General features: G+C 38.7%; 1 protein-coding gene across 2 annotated transcripts in view; it reads left to right on the top strand.

Moving 5' to 3' along the window:
• Positions 1–22,241, top strand: part of LOC126175895 (ATP-dependent RNA helicase SUV3 homolog, mitochondrial) — a 72,894-nt gene extending 50,653 nt beyond the window's left edge. Inside the window, exons 11-13 of one of the 2 annotated variants that reach the window (XM_049922952.1) lie at positions 2,062–2,261; positions 2,395–2,510; positions 22,059–22,241. In XM_049922952.1, the coding sequence (XP_049778909.1) occupies positions 2,062–2,261; positions 2,395–2,510; positions 22,059–22,136 (394 nt within the window). In that variant the 3' untranslated portion in view covers positions 22,137–22,241. Of the gene's footprint in view, positions 1–2,061; positions 2,262–2,394; positions 2,511–22,055 lie in introns of both variants that reach the window. The other variant, XM_049922951.1, reaches the window with a different exon arrangement.

Genomic DNA, 22,241 nt, shown 5'->3' with positions numbered 1-22,241 from the left:
TGGGCTATTGTAGCTTGATTGTGACTATGTCTAACATTTTGATATAATTCCTGCTTTGTTCTACAAGATATCCTTATCCCACTAGTCAGCCACCCTGGCTGCCTATTACTGCTAGTACCCTATTTAGAACGTTCTAATGGAAAGCAACTCTCAAAGAGCATGAGAAATATGTTAAGGAAAGCATTATATTTATCATCTGTGTTATCGGCACTATAAACATCCTGCCACTCTTGTTCCTTGACAGGGCTTAAAAAAACTCCCTATTGCTGTTGGATTAACTTTCCTACATAGTTTTTAATTAAATATGAGATTTGTTTGAGTACTAAAACCTTTTATTGTTAAAATTTGTGTGTCATGGTATGAAAGGCCATTCACTCTTTTACTGACAGAATGCACATCTAGTAATGAAGAATGACTAAAAATATTGTCTATGGCTGTGCTACTGTTCCCCTGCACCCTTGTTGGAAAAAAACAGTCTGCATCAGATCATATGAATTTATGAGATCTGCCAACATTCTTTTTCTTGCTCCATCATATACAAACTATTAAATTTAATAACTATATAACAGTGCTCAAATAAGTTTGTCAGTACTTAGCTTTATACCCGCTACAGCTGCAGTGCATGCCGCAAAATGTAAACATACTACTGAGGTGTGAGGCTTAGATGAACGACGTAAGCACACACACAAATAATAGACCACTCAAGTCAGTGACACAGGAAGGAAGACTGTGATTAATGAAAATCCACTAATAAGTTACTTTTACAGCAAATATTAACACAAATAATCTTCAAAATAAGTAACTGGCATCTAAAACTTTATCAAATATTGACAAATAATTTCAACAGCAGTCCAGCACACGTGACGTCACACTTTTGATCAGATAGTGTATGTTTGCAAAAGCACACTTTAAATCCAGTGAGACCTGTATGTAAGTGGTTATACCCACCATAGCAAAGATAACCTTGCTGGGGAAAGTGCTAAAGGAGGAGTTACTATGTTTGAAAATAACACATACTATTGTATACATGTTGTTATTGACCTTTAAGCAACTGCTGTTGAAATTAATGTGAAACGAAGATTACAGTGTTATTACTGGGAGATAACGATATTCACAATTTGTTATAGGGCTCACTCTCTCTTTGTCGTGGGTATAATGTTTTAGATAGCATCTTGATTTCTCAGGAGCTGTGTATTCTCAACAATGGCAGACATAATAATTTCAGCAGTGCTATTGGGTCATCCTCAGCCATTTGAAGATGCAACATTTATGATACCTTAGTGTACTTTTTTAATGTTTTACAAAAATCAATCAGTGTAAACTCCAGGTAGGAATATCAACAATGTAGGAAAAGACAGATTGCTGTTTATTGTAAAGAAGACATGTTAAGATGTACACAGGCACAATGTCCTTTAATTGTGCCTGTCTGCAAATTGACATGTCTTCTTTATGGTAAGTAGCACTCTGTCTTATCCTACATTGTTGATTTTAATGTTTTGAACACAATTAGCTCTAATTTTTTAATAAGGGAACTGGTAACCTTGTTGAGCATGTGGAACTCCTCTTCCCCTCCCCTACACTCACAAACTATTGCAAGCAGTAAGCCCTTTGTTTCCCTGAATTGTGGAACTACTCATATAGTGCATAGCAGGTTGCTTTATAGCTTAACATGCAGTGCAAACTACATTGTAACTTAAAGATTTTTTTCAGGCATGAAACTCAAGTTAAGTCGGAGAACAGTTCTCATATCAAACAATGGAAACTCGAGGTTGGAAAATAGATAATATAAAAATATAGGAAAACAGATTGCTATGTATTGTAAAGATGACACTTAAGTTGCAGACAGGCACAATTATTTGTAAGTGTCTTTTAATTGTACCTGTCTACAACTTAATATCATCTTTATGATAAGTAACAATTCTTATATGTGATCTTTGGAACATTAATGCAAGGGGACTCTGTGAGTGTGTGTGTGTGTGTGTGTGTGTGTGTGTGGTGTGTTTATATATTGGTGCACATTAACTGCTAAGGACTTCACTGAGAAACCTTTTGCTATTCTAGTTATCGCTTTATGGACTTGTTTCCTGATCCGGTGCTCGTTCGAGATATTCAAAAGGAACTGGACGCTGTCATCCAGGAAGGTGTTTTCCAGCTTATGCGGTTGCTTCGAAACTCTGAGACATCTGTGAGCAGTGGCTCTGCTGCGGCAGCAGATGAAGATGACTTCGCTATTCATCAACAGAAGCATTCGTATTTGCGAGGTATGTATATGTTTCTTTTAATTTCATTCAAATTATGTATTAAGTGTTGATTATATGTGTAGTGACAATAACAATTGTGTGAATGAAACTGCTCTTATGTACCTTGTTTTATAGCCTTTTTATGTTGTTTTAGGGCGCAAAAGTGGGAGTTCTCAATTAATGGGTCATGGAAAACTAACAGAAAGGCTACTAGCACAAGGTCTGCTTACACCAAGTATGCTTCAGGAGCTGAAAAAAGAATGGAGTCAGGTATGAGAATGGAGACAAAATTACATTTCCATAAAATCTTCTGTATTGTATAAGATATGGCCTACAGCTCAGAAAGGTTTTATCAAAATTGACACCTACCTCAAAAATTTACAAATATGCATAAATTATGTTATAAATAAATGTTATGGTTTGCTGCCAAGAAGTATCCAACTGAATTTAGAGCATCCTCTTTGCATGAAACAGATTTTGTACAAACCTTTGGCCCCTTATACATTAGTGGCTTTCTTGTCTCAGTTGACTCTCAAGACAAGCGCATCTACTGCAGTGCCTCCAGCATTTTATTCCCATACTCTTATGCTTGGAGTGGTCAGTTTCATTTACAAGTGAGCACAAAAATTTCCTGTGTAGTTAGAGCATCTTACTGGTGAAAGTGAAGTCATGAGGGACTATCTTTTTTACAGAAAAATTGAAGTATGGTAACAAAATGTAGGAACAGTCAGTGACAATGTAGTTTATTAATGGTCATAGTGGAAGTTCTTATCAAAATTTGTGTGGTAAATTGTTCTCATTCCTGAGAACTGAAAAAATAGGAAAAATGTCATACAAACATTTCAGAAAATACACATTTACTTGCTGGATAAAATATATGCTTGCAAACACATCAGACAATATGTGTAACACAGTAAATAGCACCTGTTTGCTTTATACTTTGTATCTTGTTTTCTTGCTAAGTGCCAAATAACAACAAAAATTCTCTCTCTTGTTCAATGGCTCTGAAGTTTTCACTGTTGAAATACTGTCCGATAAATATGTTTATTTACATTCTTATTTATGCATAGTGCTGGTGTTTTCTCTTTAAACTGCAAATACTTTTTTTCTTTCAGATATACTGTCCCTCTTGTAGGAGAACACTAGTAGGAAAAAAATACCAGTGTAACTTTTAAGCGTGCCACAAAAACAAAACAAACAACATGGTTAACATTAAGTAGACACAAAAGCGCTAAATCTTTTTCTACAACAGGAGAGAGCTTTACGAGAATAACACACTCTTGTCATGGTTGATTGCTGACTTACATGCAAGCACGAAAGGCGTAAGCACTTCGAGTAGTCATGGACCAGAAAGCCACTCGTGCAAAATGGGCCTTTCAGGTCCACTGAGCGGCCACAAATTACTCAGATTGTCCCTCCCTCCCTCCCTCCCCCCCTCTCTCTCTCCCCCTCCCTCCCTCCCTCCCCCCCTCTCTCTCTCCCCCTCCCTCCCTCCCTCCCTTTCCATCCCCCTCCCCCTACCCCCCTCCTCCTCCTCCTCCTCCTCCTCCTCCTCCTCCTCCTCTGCTCTCTCCCTCCTATGTGTGTGTGTGTGTGTGTGTGTGTGTGTGTGTGTGTGTGTGTGTAAGCAGATACTGTGAGCAGATACTATGATTCAACTGTAACATCATTTTAGCGTTTCCTCTGACATCACATCAGTATGGTATAACAGCTTTTCATCAGAATCTCATACTCTGCTGTTGGATTTCGCTGAACACTTCCCTAGATTCCTGAGAGTAAATGGTTGATAAATGAGAGGTTATTGAACAAAGTTATCCTTTGTATTACTGTTGCCCAAAAATATTGAACTCTGTCCATTCTTTTGGTCTGGTGGACAGAGGTAACACACCACAATGATCAAGGATCTTACCTTTGTTTTTGATGGGATAAGTCATATCTCAACCTTGAGAAAATGTATGGTTGTTGAGGAGAAATTCCAAATATACCAAGTGAGGTGATGCTGTTGTAAGAGTATTCAGGATAGTAGCAATTCAAATTCACATCTCACTACGCACATTTAGGTTTTCCATATTTCCCTGTATCATTGATGACAGATGGCAGAGTGGTTTCTTTAAAAAAAGGCACAGCTGATTTCATTCTTGAGTTTTCCTTAACCTGAGCTTGTGCTCTATCTCAAACGACATTGGCAATGGGATGTTAAGCCTTGATATTTCTTCCTTTCTTTCTGAATACAACAAAATGTCTGTGGCCCTTGCTGGGGCTGAGTTATATTATACCTAAGCATATGGGCCTTTGTATCGATTAAACAGTCCTACTCTTAATTTCCTATGGGACAAAAGTGAGACCCACTACTTCAGTTAATCAAACTACAATTAATTTCAGTACTAAGTTAAGAAGCAGTTAGATGCAATATTTCCTCTGCTTACATTGAGAAAGGACTTAAAGAATTATAGGGTGTAATAACTCGCTCAAAAAACTGTGGTGTAGCATTCTCCTTAATTAATCAAATAAGACACACTATTAATACATAACTATAATCCCAGAGCTTTACCATCATAGTCTAAATTTCAGTATGGATTTTATAATATGGTGAGTTTAAGGGTTGATATAAGAGTTATAAAATGAAGCAATAATGGATGACAATAAGGAAACTAAGTAAGTGAATCAGGATCTGAAAAAAATAGCTAATGTTGCCACAGGATATTAAAGGCACAAGTCATTAATGTTTTTCAAAAAGCACCATTGGAAGGGTGGAAGCACCATTGGAAGGGTGGACATTACTCCAGACTTAAGGTGCTGACATGAATTTGCTGTAGAATAAGGGAAATCATGTTTTGCTTTTTTATTATTGCCTTTTATAGGGACTATAAAATTCTTCTATAGGAGAGAACATGTATTTTGAATACAGTGTCTCTGTGAAACTCAGCTAGCACATTTTATTCACGAGATCAACATGACTGTAGATAGAAATGTCCAGTTTGGTAATCTGTTCCTTAACTTCCCAAGTGATCCAGTTCAATTTCATGCTGTCACTTAATGGATAAAATAGAGCTTATGGAATATTTGACTATCTTTTTCAATGGATTGAGGACTTCCTTGCAAACAAAACTCTGTATGTTGCCCACAATGGGGGAAAATTGTCAGAAGAGAAAGCTGTGAGCATGCCCTGGGGACTGTTACTGTTCACAGTACACAAGATAGCAAATAATTAATGAAATTTGTTGGAGTCTTCTTGGGGCTGTTTTGGGGTGGGGGGATGCTGATGTATATCGAAAATTGCTGCGATCAAACAATGGAAACTCCAGGTAGGAATATCAGCAGTGTAGGAAAAGATCGATTGCTAGTTACTGTAAAGAAGACACATCAAGTTGCAGACAGGCACAATTAAAAGACACATGTAGCTTTCGTCCACAGCCTTCATCAGTAAAGACACACACACACACACACACACACACACACACACACACACATACAAAGCAAGCAAGCACACCTCGTGCACATACAATTGCCAACTAGCATTCGAGCCCGAGATGCTGGAGTTGGCAGTTGTGTGTGTGTGAGATGTGCTTGCTTGTGTGTGTGAATGCAGTGTGTGTATGTCTCTCTTTACTGACAGAGGTTGTGGCCGAAAACTACATGTGAGTGTCTTTTAATAGTGCCTGTCTGTAACTTGGAGTGATCACAAGTACACTTAATTCATCGGTGAAGATCACTGTGACAGTAAAATTAGCTAAATAAAATCTTAAGTATATGTTAGCTGAATAAAAGGATCTGGAAAGAATAAAAGCAGATCCATTGGCTGAAGAAAAACCACATACATTCTGCAACTTCACAAAAACTGGGAACGAGGGAGGCCTACTAATGGAAAGAGAGGAAGGAAGAAGTAAACATTCAGGTAAATGGCATTAAAACACTTCTCATTTGTTGCCAACAAAAAGTATTACCCAGATTCTTGTGCTCAACCTTTCTATTACTATTGATATGCTTTTGAGAGAAGTATAATGTGTATTGTAGCCACATATAGTATTATTTCTGTTCAATTCATAAAGTAATTTAAATTCCAATTAAATGAATGATTCAGCATTCATTAGCTCTACATGCCTGTCTTGACTTTAGTACAAAGAAAACATGGATTCTCTGCACCTTGCAATTGTGTAAACTGTGTCATACATGCAGGGGGAAGTGATGTGTATAAAAGCAAAACTAGCCTTGCAGTAAGGGCACTGAGAGAATTTTTATGAAAAATTTCACAAGTGAAAGTTTATGTTGTATTCCCATGGAGAGAACTTATTGAAAATTCTTGTGTAAATAGAGAAATCATTGCACAAACTGAAAAATCAGAAAGAGTTTTAGCAGTTTTGTATATGCAACTCTCAGTGAAGTAGCTAGTTCTGTCAGAGAACATTTTGCTAGATATGGATGGCACAGTAACCTCCTAGACAGAAGAATGCTGGCCAAAGAAATTTTGCAGGTGATAAAAATTTCTGGAGTGGACACCAACATAAAAATTGCTCTGCCTGCAACAGATTTGCTGTCAATTCCAAAAGAAACAGAGGATACACCAGCAGTATATCAGGAAGAAGAATCTATGGTTGCACCTACTGAGGAAGAAGTTACATCAACACCATTGCGTGAACCATTATTACTACATGCAGCATCATCAGTAGCACCAGAAGCAGCAGTGGAAAATTTAGAAGCAGCAGAACAGACATCGATATTGGAAACAGCAGAGCAAACATCAGCAATGGGTCTTCAGTCAGCTGCTGGTGTAGCTGCTGGAAAGAAGCATCAGAACAGGAAGCGCACACAAGTGGACCAGATTTTTTTGGTATCTAGAGGTAGAGGAAAAGCAACATAACAAATACTGCAACAGATTAAAAAAATAAATGTCCAGTATGCATCTAAAATCAGAAGAATTGAAAATTTTATTAACCTCATAATGACAGAGCATAGTCTAAAAGAGATGAAATAGAAATATGAAAGTGAGGGAGTAGCAATATATATGGACAGCAAGGTAGGGGACTACACTCCACAGCAGATCTTGAATTGCACAGAATTTTGCTTTGAAGTTGCAGCAGTAGAAATAAAATTCAAAGTGGGGGGGGGGGGGGGGGGGGATGACTTGTAGTAGGCATATGTCAGTCACATATCTCAAATGTTGAAAACCATTTACTGGAAGTTGATAGGCTACTACACAAAGTCACGAAGAAACACAATTTTTAATAACACATCACAGTTTTAGGACATACAATGTACAGTTTCATGTAAAAAATCCTAAAAGATGTAGGACAGCAATATAGAGGTGACATTGAGTAACAGATAGGCACGACAAAAAGGCAACTATGCATTTCAGCTTTCCAATGTAAGGGCTTCTTTTGTTGTAGGAAACACACACACACACACACACACACACACACACACACACACACACACACACACACACACATCTGGCCAGTGTCTCTACCTGCTGAGGTCACAGTGCATATAGCACCTGTGCCTGATGGGAACACATTCTATGGGTGATGGCTGCAAGTAAGAGGCTGGGACAGGGAGGGGGAGATATAGCAGGATAGAGGTGGGGGAAGTTGTAGTGCTGCTTGTGGCTGTGGGAGCATGCAGGGGGTTAGGGTAGAGATGTTTGATGCAGTTGAGTGGGGGGGGGGGGAGGGGCTGAGCAGAAAAGGACGGAAGTTAGGGGAGGGGAAAAAAGATCAGTGGGTGTTGGTGGAATAGAAGGCTGGGTAGTGGTGGTATGGGAGCAGGGAAATTGATAGGTAAGTGAGGGACAGGGAGTAGTTAATGTTGAGGCCATGTGGGTTACAGGAATATAGAATATATTGCAAGGAAAGTTCCCACCTGTGCAATTCAGAAAAGCTGGTGTTGGTAGGAAGGATCCAGATGGCACAGGCTGTGAAGCAGTCATTGAAGTGAAGCACACTGTTTTGGGCAGCATGTTTAGCAACTGAGTGGTCCAGATGTCTGTTGGGCACAGTTTGTTGGTGACCTTTCATGTGGAAAGACAGCTTGTTGGTTGTCATGCCCACATAGATAGCAGCACAGTGGTTGAAGCTTAGTTTGTAGATCTCGCAACTGCTTTCACATGTGGCCCTGCTTTTGATGGGATAGGAGATACCTGTGACCAGACTTGAGTAAGTAGTGATGGGAGTATGTATGGGACAGCTCTTGCATATAGGTCTGTTGCAGGGATGTGAGCCATAAAGGAACAACAAAATACACAGAAGCATCAAGCACATAAACAGACCATGTATAGACAAACAAAAACTTCAGTTGTGAATACTGTTATCTCAGATCATTTTGGACAAACAGTTGAATGGTGAGATGATATAAAAGGTGAAGCAAATGTAGTAGCTGAATTTTGACAAACTAAACTTCGTAATTTGCTAAAAGCAGATAAATGGTATGAATAAATAGAGGATACTGCAGAAAATAGCTGGAAATCTTTTTGTTAAGTATTAAGACACCACATAAATGTAGCTTGTCATTAAGTGCACAGAACTATTACGGTAAATCAAACAAGAAATGGGTCACCATGGAAATTAAAAATGATATGGCCTTATGAAAATCACAAGAAAGATAAAGGACAGACCAGTCATGAGACTTACAAGTGCAAGAAAAAAGCATATACTATGATGATAAGAAAAGCCAAAGGCTTGTCACCAAAAACTGGGAATATAAACCTTCTTCTGACATCTCTAAAACAGCCTGGAATTACATATATAAAAGAGGAAAGAAAGATACAAATATAATATTGACAAGGGAGGGGAAACAAGTTGCAGATTCATGACAAGTGTCTAACAGTTTCTATCAGTACTACACAGCTTTAGTTGACAAACTTGTAAAACAAAACATAGCAGTACCAGGGAGCAGGGAAGTCCCAAAGGGGTGTCTAAGAGTTTCCACCTACTCCCAACAGATGAATTGGAAGTTTGAGAAATGATTGGAGCGCCAAAATATAAAAATACGTAGGGCATATGAGCAAAACTGGTTAAACAGTGTACTTGATATCTTGCAAAATCTGACCTTCTTGATTTAGTTGTGAAGGAGTATTCCCAAAATGCTTAAAAAGGAGCGAACTGGGACCAGCATTTAAAGGGGGGTTAAAGGGAAGGAGATCTGGGAAACTATAGACCCATCAAAACTTTTCTTTCTAAAATAGTAGAAACAATGATTAAAGACTGAGTACTAAACTTAATATAGAAGCGAACTATTTTAAATGAAGCACAGCATGGGTCCAGAAAATGGAGCTCAACAAGACTGTTGTGGCAAAGTTCATGACAAACATAACTGAGGCTGGATGATCAGTGGGCAGTATCTGGTATATACCTAGATCATTCGAAAGCTTTTGATAGTTTGTATCCATAATTCTTCTAGAAAAACTGCATTGCTATGGCATAAAACATGAATCTGCAGATATTACGAAAATCTTTGTTGAAGATGGGTAGCAGTGTACAGAGATAAAAATTTGAATCTGGAAATAATGCTCTTTATCTTTTTTATACATCAATGCACCAAATAAACTGGTATAGGCATGCATATTCAAATACAGAGATACGTAAACATGCAGAATATGGCGCTGCTGTCAGCAATACCTATATAAGACAACAAGTGTATGGCGCAGTTGTTAGATCAGTTACCGCAAATACAATGGCAGGTTATCAAGATTTAAGTGAGTTTCACACAAGCGATGGGACACAGTATCTCCGAGGTAGCAATGAAGTGGGGATTTTCCCGTATGACCATTTCGTGAGTGTACCGTGAATATCAGGAATTCGGTAAAACATCAGTCTCCGACATTGCTGCTGCTGGAAAAAGGTTTGCAGGAACGGGACCAACGATGATTGAAGAGAATCGGTCAACATAACGGAAGTGTAACCCTTCCACAAATTGTTGCAAATTTCAGTCTGGACCATCAGTAAGTGTCAGTGTGCGAACCATTCAACGAAACATTATCGATATGGGCTTTCGGAGCTGAGGGCCTACTCGTGTACCCTTGATGACTGCACAACACAAAGCTTTACATCTTTCATGAGCCCAACACTGATATTGGACTGTTGATGACTGGAAACATGTTGCCTTTTCGGATAAGTCTCATTTCAAATTGTATCGGGTGGATGGATGTGTACAGGTATGGAGACAACCTCATGAATTTGTGGACCTTGCATGTCGCAGCAGACTGTTCAGGCTGGTGGAGGCTCTGTAATGGTGTGGGGCGTGTGCAGTTGGAGTGCTATGGGATCTCTTATACGTCTAGATATGACTCTGACAGGTGACACATACATAAGCTTTCTGTCCGATCACCTGGATCCATTCATGTCCATTGTGCATTTCGACGGACTTGGCCTGATCCAGCAGGACAGTGAGACACTCCACATGTCCAGAATTGCTACACAGTGGCGTCAGAAACACTCTTCTGGGTTTAAACACTTCTGCTGACCTTGGAGCTCTCGAAGAATGAAATTACAATGAAATCCAGACCTTTAGCTGCTTACAGGCATTGACAAATATCAGAGGGGACAGTTGAAAATGTGTGCCCCGACAGGGACTCGAACCTGGGATCTCCTGCTTACATGGCAGATGCTCTATCTGTCTGGGCCACCGAGGACACAGTGGATAGTGCGACTGCAGGGACTTACGAGGTGTGTGTTTTAAGGAAGTACCGTTTTGAAATTTAAAAAAAAAAAAGACGTGCTAAGATATCTCAATAATTTTATTTTTACATGAAAGCCTGTACCTTAATCTACTTTTCTACATAATTTCCGTCAATATTGAGGCACTTGTCATAACGTTGTACCAGTTTTTGAATACCCTCCTCATAGAAGTCTGCTGCCTGACTTGTTAACCACTGCATCACCACTGTCTTGACTTTGTCATCATCTTGAAGACGCTGACCGCCCAGGTGTTTCTTCAAGTGCAGGAACAGATGGTAGTCACTGGGCGCAAGATCAGGGTTATACGGAGGATGATCTAAGAGTTTCCCATCGAAAAGATGTGATGAGATCTTTGGTCTGATTCGCCACATGCAGACTGGCATTGTCTTGCAGCAAAATGATGCCCTTGCTCAACTTGCCACAACTTTTGTTCTGAATTGAACGGCGCAGATTGTGCAATGTCTTACAGTAAACTGCTGCATTTATTGTCTCATTACGAGGCAGAAATTCCACAAGCAATACTCCTTTTCTGTCCCAAAAAACTGTGCACATGATTTTCTGGGCAGAAATTGTTTGCTTAAACTTCATTTTTCTGGGTGAACCTGAATGCTGCCATTCCATGGACTGTTGCTTTGATTCTGGTGTGACGTAGGCCACCCATGTTTCATCGCTCATAACAATTTGGCTTAAGAAATCATCACCGTTGTTGTGGTACCGCTCAAGGAAAGTCAATACACTGTCTAAACGACGCTGATAACCACGCAGTTGAGCGCCCCACAAACCAAACAAACTGTCTAAACGTATAGTTTTGTGCACATCCGTCAACATTTTCGGTACCCAACGTATGCACAATTTTTGGTAATTCAAGTGCTCGGTCACAATGCCATACAAAACACTACGAGAAACATTAGGAAAGTCATCCCGCTAGGTGGAAATGGTAAAGCATTTGTTTTCTCTCACCTTATTGTCCATTTCCTGCACCAAAATTTCATTAATGACCGAAGGACGCCCACTCCATTGTTCAGCATGCACATTTGTGCAGCCATCTTTAAATGCTCTTATCCACTTTCTTACCATTCCATCACTCATAATGTTTTCTCCATAAACTGCACAGATCTCATGATGAATATCGATCACTTTTAGGCTTTTAGCACTAAGAAATCTTATAACAGCCCGTACTTCACAGTTGGCAGGACTCATGATTATTGGAGGCATCTTAAACAGTCAGTACACAATGTAAACAAGGAAGAATCAGACTGTAATGGCATCAGTGCGTAGACAACAGTTGTAGGTACCCAGTGCGCATGCGCAGAATGCCGACCACAGCGCTGTGTGGCAAAATGGTACTTATTTAAAAAACACGCCTCGTATCTGGCACGCCCTCTGTGAGACCTACATCTCCAACTTACTGTCCACACACTACATTTGTTGTGCCCCTACTTACTATACCCATTACTCACAGCAGTCAATCTACCGATTCCCGTAAGAGTTCAGGCAATGTGAGTGCATCTGCACTGTAGAAGATCATTGGCCGGTAAGCCTTATCTGTATGAAGATGGTATCTGTTCTGTTGGACATGTCCGAAAGAACAATACCATCTTCATGTCTGAAAGAACAATATCATCTTCATATAGATAAGGCTTACTGCACTTCTTCAGTGCAGATGCACTCACATTGCCCAAACTGTTACGGGAATCGGTAGATTGACTGCCGCGAGTAATGAGCATAGTGGGCAGGGGCACCACAAATGTAGTATGTGGACAGTAAGCTGGAAGTGTGGGTCTCACGGAGAGCGTGCCAGAGATAAGCCCCAGCAGTCGCACTATCCTCTGTGTCCTTGGTGGTTCAGATGGATAGAGCATCTGCCATGTAAGCAGGAGATCCTGGGTTCGAGTCCTGGTTGGGGCACACATTTTCAGCTGTCCCCGACGATATTTATCAACGCCTGTAAGCAGCTAAAGGTCTGGATTTCATTGTAATTTCACTTCAGATGTTAGTTGAGTCCACGCCATGTCATGTTGCGGCACTTCTGCGTGTTCGTGGGGGCCCCATACATTATTAGGCAGGTGTACCAGTTTCTTTGGCTCTTCAGTGTTCAGTGTAAATGACATTCTGACTGCAGTAAGTGAAAAAGTGGTCATGTCTGTAGATGACACAGCTTTACTAGTATGTAGCGACTCAGTAAAGATCCGGAAAAGAAGGCTAGTGAGAACATGCAAATGGCAGAAAGATATTTTAGAGAAAATAATCTGTTGGTTAATAGGAAGAAAACAACATATACAAGATTTGAAACAAACAGAACTGTCAGCGTGTAGGACTTTATTCTCAACATTGGTGTTGCAGACCTAGAAGAAATGAAATGTAATAGGTATCTGGGAATAGAGGTGCACAATTTTCTACCATGACAAAACCACTTCGATAAGGTGTGCACAAAAAATAGTACAAATATATTCTTAATGAAGAAAATGCCCTATACAATAGATGCAGAATTCTAGTTAAAAATGTACTATCGACTAATCTTCCCACCCGTATTGTACTGTATACCAATATACAGAGAAACAACAAGAGTAAATATTCAGAGAATTTTAAAACTTAAAAGAAAGTCATCAGATTCATTGCCAAATTTAACACCATGGGAACCCTGCAAAGACAAATTTAAAATATTAAGTGTACCTAGTTTGAACATATATGAGACAATACTCCTTTTAACAGTAAATTGTGGAGCATATTTAAACAGATATTTTCATGACAACAACACAAGAATAACTAGATAAAATTACTGTATCAGCAGCAAATGGCTGCAGATGATAGATAGGGACCCTAGTAATGCAAGTAGCTCATTTTATAACAGAATATCATAAAGAGCATAAGGGAACTCAGCACCTTCAAAAGAAAATTGAAGGAAAATCTCACCTCTGTATGTTGGTATAAGGTGAAGCAATACATGCCAGCAAATTCATATAGCAGAAGTAAATCTAAAATGGAAAATGGTGTAGAACACTTCTTCCTCATGTGGATGCAAACTTCCTGAGGAACGAAACTAAACTCGACAAACATGACAGCACAATCAGAATATGTGCAGGATCTCTTATTCCAGAAACTGATAAATTACTAATAGGAAAGAAAAAAGTGGGTTTTTAAGGTTGGAAAAACAAAAGGAAGAAGAAAGAAAAGTTATGAAAATTTATTGATTTTTAATCCATCTGGTATGAAAAATACTATTGAGTATATTTTAAAACTGATTATCAAAACAGCCATTTGAAGTAATAATGATGCTTCCTGTGAAATTGTCTCAGGTGGCCTTCTTTTGAAAGTCACCTAACAGATTTTTGTATGACACCTGCCATTTTCACCATGTAGGATATTAATCTTTATCATAAGATTATTAAACAGTGTAATGAGCAACAGCTTCCTAGAAGCTATCCATTCCCTAATAGATCAACTTCCAGTAGAATTTATCCTTCAGGGCTGAAAATTATTTGCAGTATCTGGGGTTCTATTCCTCATGCTTCTTTTCTCTGCGCTGTTCCAAGTAAAACACCACTTGCCTTTGCTTGTTGCTATGTGCAGTGCTGTAAAGAGTTTCTCTCTCTTGGTATCCTTTGTCAGGAAGAAATTTGTACACATTGCATATGACTTCCATCATTTGAATCAGCACGTCTTCTAAATGAGTCTTATTAATCCAAGGTAAGTAAACAACACAGAATATGTAAGTACACTTTTAAATTACTGGTATGGAAATATATATGTGCAGACAAACAAATAACAGTTTCAGATAAATTATTCAAGAGAAGGAGTTTTATTAATTGAGCAAGTCAATTATGCGTTGGCCCACCTCTGGCCCTTGTAGAAGCAATTATTCAACTTTATTGGTGTTGATTAATAGAGTTTCTGGATGTCCTCCTGAAGGATATCATGCCAAGTTTTATCCAATTGGTGTGTTAGATTGACAAAATCCTGAGCTGGTTGGAGGGCCCTGCCCATATTGTGCCAAACATTCTCAGTTGGGGAGAGATCTGGTGTTCTCGCCAGCCAAGGTAGGGTTTGGTAAGCACGAAGACAAGCATAGAAACTTTTGCCCTGTGTGGGCCGGCATTTTTTGCTGAAATATAAGCCCAGGATGGCTTGCCATGAAGGGCAACAAAACGGGGCATAGAATATCATTGACATACTGCTGTGCTGTAAGGGTGCTGCTGATGCAGCCAAAGGGGTCCTGCTTATTAAAAGAAATTGCACACTCCTGCTCATTGGGCCGTATGGCGAGCGACAACCAGATTTGTATCTCACTGCTGTCCAGGGTGTCTCCAGATAATCTTCGCTGGTCATCGGGGCTCAATTCAAAGTTGAACTCATCACTATAAACAATTCTACTCCAGTCACTGAGATTCCAGGCCAGAGACCAATGCATTATTGATGTACTCAATTTGTGAAACTCTTTCTTGTGAATAAATCATGAATTTATTCTGAAAATGTAATTAGTTTTTTGTCTTTACGTGTATATCAGCTCTACCGAATGCCATCCCATTTGGATGATTCCTTCATGCTACACTGAATCGGTTTCAACACAACAGCAAAGCCTTACTGCTGGAAGATGTATAAATCAAACACAGTATTGCTATGTAAACCATGATATTATTTCTTTATATTGTTTCTTGAACAATGTAATCAGTAGAAATGCAAAAGTATGCATTTACAATCATGTAGTGAGTTAAAGACTTTTCATTGGCAGTTACAGAAAACGTGAATACGATATGGGAAGACTGACGTTCTGTTCATGGCTGCCTCTTTCACTTGTCTCTCATACAGTACCATCAGTTTTGTTTGTTTTTCAGCAGCTATAATTTGGCAACACAAAGGAACTAGACATAATATTCTGTACTGTAAGAACTGTAGAAATCTCAATAAGAATAGAATATAAAATGAAAGTAAATACCTGGTAGCCTAGAAGTGAGTTGTGTTCCGATAGTGTAATTTGTGACTTGCATAGCAACTACATAGGTAGCAGCACAGGTTCCTGGTGTAAGCAGGGACATCTGTGTGTTGACAGCTGAAGTAGTATAGTTGGGAGTTACACCACTGTGCTTGCTATTGTTTTGAGTTTTCTCCATTCACTATGAACACTTGATCTTCTGACTGTTTCAATAATAGGATTTTATGTATTTAATTGTTTGAATTGTGATTCGCCAAGTGTTATAATGATAAAGACAGCACAAGGAAGCCAATTATTTGGGATGATAATGGATCCAGTGATGAATATTTTCCTTCACAGACTCAACCAGTGCTAGTGTCCTTTATTTTCTTGTTATCTTGTTACTTTACATCAAAATTAATAGTGTGCTGTGTTTACTTGCTTTGACCAATATAAAGTACAATATCTTGGACTTAATAGATGTAGATAAATTCTACACTGTTACGTGGGCTGATAAAAACGGAAAACTCCACCGCATCATCAACCAACAAATGGTAGTAACAATAAAAATGCTGCAATTATCATATTGCATGTGACCATTGATGGAAGAAATGACACAGCATGCAGAAAAGAGTGTGAAGATAAGCAAATTATGTATTGTAGAGGGGGCTGGGGGAAAAAATAGGCAGGTCAGAAAATGAAAGACACAGAAAACTAAGAGGGAGTGAAGACAGGAATAGATACTGAGAAGAAAAGCTGAGACTGAAGAATTTAATGGATGGATAGAGAACCAAGGACATGTAGCAATGATGGTTCCCACCTGTGGAGGTCTGAGAAACTGGCACCTGGGTGAAGATTCCGGATGGCCCATTTGGTAAATCGGGCACCAAGGTAACAACTGTTGTGTTGTAGAGCATGCTTCGCAGCAGGATATTGTGTTTTACCATTATAGACCCTCTGCAGACACCCATTCATTCTAACTGATGACTTATTGTAATCATACCAATGTAAAATGCTGAGTGGTGTTTACTATGTATGTGGGTTTACAACAATGTGATGTGTCACACGTGGCTTGTCTTTGATAGTATATGTTTTCCCAGGGTTGGAGGGTGCATAGGGCAAGTCTTACAGACAGAACAGTCACAGGGGTGGGAGCCGTAAAGTAGGGAAATGGGTGCAGAAGGAGCATAGTCTCTGAGAATGGTATTTTAGATATTGAGAGCCAACGAAAAGCTGTTCTAGGTGTGGTGGACAAAATGTTCGACAGAAGAGGCCTCATTTCATGGCATAGTTTTAGGAAGACATAACCTTGTCGAAGTAGCTGATTAATACATTCAAGAAGTGGATAATATTAAGTGACAAAAGGCATATTCCTAAGTTGTTTTTTGAAGGGATCATCAGAACCAAGATTGGATGTGATGTCCTGAGCTATCTGCTTTTGAGCTAGCTGGTGGGTTAATTACATCCAGTGATCACTGAGGTGAGGTGAGAATTGTTGTGTATTACTGTAAAAAATCTGGATATGAACAAATATGTTTGTCTTGAGTGCCAAGGAGTAACGTTTGACACGGAAAGGATGGCAACTGTCAAAATGTAAGCACTGCTGTTTGTTATTAGGTTTTATGTGAATGGAAGTTTGTAGCTGACCCACAGTGAGGATGAGGTTGGCATCAAGGAAAGTGACATTTCATTAAGAATAGGGCCGTGTGAAATTTAATTGTAAGAACATATTTCCATATTCCATGAATTTTAAGAGGTCAACCCCATCATGATTTCATATGGCAAAAATTTCATCAGTGTATCTAAACCAAACCAGGGGCTGAAGACTTATGGATCCCAAAAAATCCCCCTCCGACTGACCCATGAAGAGTTTGGCACAGGAAGGAGCCATCCTGACTCCATTGGCAATCAAGGCATACATATTTCCTCATATGCAGACTCTTTAGGGCAGTACAACACCGTTCTCACTTCAGCCATCACTGGACATAATTACCCATCGGCCTAACTCGAAACCAAATATTCCAGGCCATCACATCCGACCTGGCACTGATGATCCCTTCAAAAACAGCTTAGGAATACATTTCTTGTCACTCAATATAATCCACATCTTGAATGTATTAATCAGCTACTTCGACAAGGCTGTGTCTTCTTAAAATCATGTCCTGAAATGAGGCATTTTGTCCACCACACCTAGAACAGCTTTTCGTTGGCCTGTCAATATCTACAATACTGTTGCCAGACCCTCCTTCAGCACCCATTTTCCTACCCTATGGCTCCCACCCTGGTGACTGTCCCTCCATAAGACTTGCCCTATGCATCCTCATATCCTGAGAAAACATACTATCAAAAGCAGAGCCACCTGCGAAACATCACATTATTGTGTACCCACTGTTATGTAAACACTACTCAGCCTTTTACATTGGCATGACTGCAACCAAGTTATCGGTTAGAATGGATGGGCTTCAGCAGATGGTCTGTACTGGCAATACACAATAGCCTGCTGCAAAGCATGTTCTGCAACACTATAGTTGTGAACTCAGTGCCTGCTTCACCACACATGCCATCTGGATTCTTCCCCCGGGCGCCAGTTTCTCAGAACTACACAGGTGGGAACAGTAGATTAGATTAGATTAATACTAGTTGCATGGATCATGAATATGATATTTCGTAATGATGTGGAATGAGTCAAATTTTCCAATACATGACATAATTAAGTTAATTTAACAACATAATTAAGTTAATATAACAACTTTTTTTTTAATTTTTTGTTTGGTTTTTTTTTTCCTTAATTTATATCTAAAAATTACTCTATGGAGTAGAAGGAGTTGTCATTCAGAAATTCTTTTAATTTCTTCTTAATTACTTGTCGGTTATCTGTCAGACTTTTGATACTATTTGGTAAGTGACCAAAGACTTTAGTAGCAGTATAATTCACCCCTTTCTGTGCCAAAGTTAGATTTAATCTTGAATAGTGAAGATCATCCTTTCTCCTAGTATTGTAGTTATGCACACTGCTATTACTTTTGAATTGGGTTTGGTTGTTAATAACAAATTTCATAAGAGAGTAATTATACTGAGAAGCTACTGTGAATATCCCTAGATCCTTAAATAAATGTCTGCAGGATGATCTTGGGTGACTCCAGCTATTATTCTGATTACACGCTTTTGTGCAATAAATAATTCATTGCAACACGTCCTTGGTTTTCTATCCCCCCACCTGTCCTTAATTTACGTTAATTTCTTCAGTCTCAGCATTTTTTCTCAGCAACTATTCCTGTCTTCACTACCTTTTAGTTTTCTCTGTCTTATATTTTCTGACCTGTCAAATTTTTTCTCTGTTCACATCTCTACCACATACGATGCTCTTAGCATTCCACTCTTATTACATTGTGCATTACATTTTGTTGGTAGTCTGTGCCTCACTTATTACGATATCTTCCACCTTTAAGTTCTCAGGTTTTAAAATCTTGTCTTTCCTTCTCATCCCATCTGGTAAGTCTCCCCTGACATTGGTTTCTGGGCGAACATAAAACTGCAGCAAGCTCATAACAGATATTTTGTCATAGTGATTGATGCAATATTATTACCAAGTCCTGGAAAAAAAAAAAAAAAAAAAAAAAAAATTCTTTCGTTTCATTGTAATGATGGACAATGACTTCTTGTATGTGGAAAACTACTTGAAGTCAGTCACAAAAAGGAAGACTGACACTGAAAAACATCAGTGTCATGGCTAAAGATGCAGTGGATTTCGTACCAAGAGAATGATACAGTCATACTCTTTTTGAAGGAAACTCTTTCAGCGGACATAAGTTTTCACAAGTTGGACTTCAAGCTCTGATTTATTAAAGGGCACACAGTCTCTCTAACACAGCCCAGGGAAAATTGTACCCATGACCGTGGGCTGTTACAGAAGAGAAGAAAGACATGGAAGAATTTTGCCCTCATTTCACCTGTTCTCTGGCACTACTTTTCTGAAAGTGCTGAAGACATGGGGCCACTGAACGGAATTGATAATACTGACAATGAATAAACGAGATTATGTAAATGCAGTGTTGTTGACTGCCATGTATACTTTCACAATAATTAAAATCCTCTACCGATTTGTATCACAAGTGGTGGATATTTGTTTGGGCCCTTATATCAGGTCTGCAACTTGATAAAATTATTTAAATTCTTAATTTCAGTTAGAAGATCTATTCTGATAGCATATATAATAAAAAAATAGTACAAAATACTGTTCAATTTTACGTAACAATCCTGAATTGACTATTGTTAACGACAAAGGGAAGTAGAAACATAGGGCACATTGTTACGGTTTTATGTTTCAAAAGTGATGGAAGCAGTGGTTAGAGGAATGAAACCTCAAAGCTCAACTGAAGATGATTAACCAAAACATTAAAAATCCAGTAAGCAAAATGTCTTCTTAAATGCAAAGGCACATCACACTTTACAGCATTAATGATGTTGTAACCTATAATACATTAAATCAGTGGATTTATTGAACTGCAAAAGATACGCTCCTATGTGGCAATAAAAACTTCAATAATGAGAGAGAACAGGAAGCTGGAGACAATGGCCAAATTATTACAACTTTTGACCATCAAATGTTGTTACAGTACATTAAGGCAGGAGGGGATGTGTGCTATGTACTCCTACAAGATTGTAAAAATTCATCAGGTAGTCATAAAACACGGAGTCATGCTCAGTGGCCACTGAAGAAACCAAAAGTTTATTTTTTTCCTCAGATTCTGCAACACCATCTAAGCAAAGCCTCCCAGTAGTGGTTTAAGTCACTACATAGATAGGTGTCATATTGCTGATTTAAAAACAAAACACCAAAAAAAATAATATTTGTAGTAGACTGTGTGTATGAGTACAATACAGTAATAGCCTGTAAACTGCTGTGAAGAACTCCTGTCCATGGAACCTGTAGTATAATGTGTGCCTTTCTGTACAGTGTCCCTGTATCCAGCCAGTGCCAGGTCAGGATTGGTGTGGGACCGGTTCAGTTTTGCAGAGAACCAACCTGACCTGTATGCAGGCTATTATTACAATGGGGTCACCACTCCCAAAGGCATTTTAAAGTTACTTGCAGCCCTCATGCCCTTCTCCCTCACAGCAGGGAGGAATCAGTATACTCCTTCGGTATGTGTCTAGAGTACTTTGCAAGTGAGAAAGTTTTCTCATTGTGTTTATGCAGGGTATAACAGTGATGGGACTTAGGAAACAGCCCATTATTTACTTTCGGTAATGTAAAAAACTGCTTAAAAACCACATCTAGGTTGGCCAGTGCTCCAGCCTCCATCATTAATACACAAGGCAAATTTGATCTGAGGCCGGTGTGCCTTCCCATGTCCCAGAAGTGGTCGTCTTTATGCACTCAGCTATCTGATATTGTCATTATGAAGTTTGTGTGCGAAGAGGTAAAATTCTTTGACACTCGCACTGCAGTGTGTTCGGTTGCCCTTTTTCTGAGCCAAGAATATCTTTTTTGAAGGCACAGACTTCTCCAAAATATATCATTGAACATGTTGTTGTTGTTGTTGTGGTCTTGAGTCTGAAGACAGACTGTATCTTCAAATAGTCTACATGTGCATAGAATTTTTCATTGGACATAATAGAGTGGCTTAACTGGACATGATGAAATGGAAATAAAGATAAGTGAAAATCCTTCACATTTCAGTTGATATTCTTCTATGTTCCAGTCCACAATGAACAATTTATGTACAAGATTCTGAATGTGATGCTTAAAAGAAGACTATATCTCTGCCGTTAGATGGACTTCACTGATTTTTATTTTTATAGGAATTATATTCAGAGACTGTGTTGACTTATTTTTGTTGCATTTAAGCCACTCTCATCCACAATCCACACATTGAGGTTACAAACTGTTTTATTTGATGAATCATCTATATTATGTTTCACATCTATCACAAAGATATATATGTCATCTGTCAACATAATAATTTTAGAAACATCTATGATGTTTATTGGGAGATATATCTCATATTTCTAGTATGGAGTTGATGCTCAAATAAATAGGGTTGTCTCATCAAGATTGGTAAACATTTAATTTTGACCACAGACATTACTTACTGTACAAAACTATGAAATTGTACACTATAAGTGAAATCATTTTTCAAAACAACAAATCTGTACTTGACTGTGTCATTATGTGTCATATGTTTCTTTGTCTTATGTGTTTAAACACACATCATTTGATATTTTGTTTCACAGCAGACCTACGATGATGATAGCGATGATGATCCCACAGGCAAGCAACCGACCAAAAGACCTAGGAGGAAAAAAAAGAAATGAAGATACTGAAAATACCAGTATTTATATTTATGTGTTAATTGCTCATTACAAATTGAAATGAATTTTTGTGATTTGTAAATAAACATGATACTATAAAACTGTGAA

The sequence above is a fragment of the Schistocerca cancellata genome, chromosome 3, assembly GCF_023864275.1.
Source record: "Schistocerca cancellata isolate TAMUIC-IGC-003103 chromosome 3, iqSchCanc2.1, whole genome shotgun sequence".
Lineage (NCBI taxonomy): Eukaryota > Metazoa > Arthropoda > Insecta > Orthoptera > Acrididae > Schistocerca > Schistocerca cancellata.
Note: the sequence above shows the minus strand (reverse complement) of the source record. Positions and strands in the feature narration are given on the sequence as shown.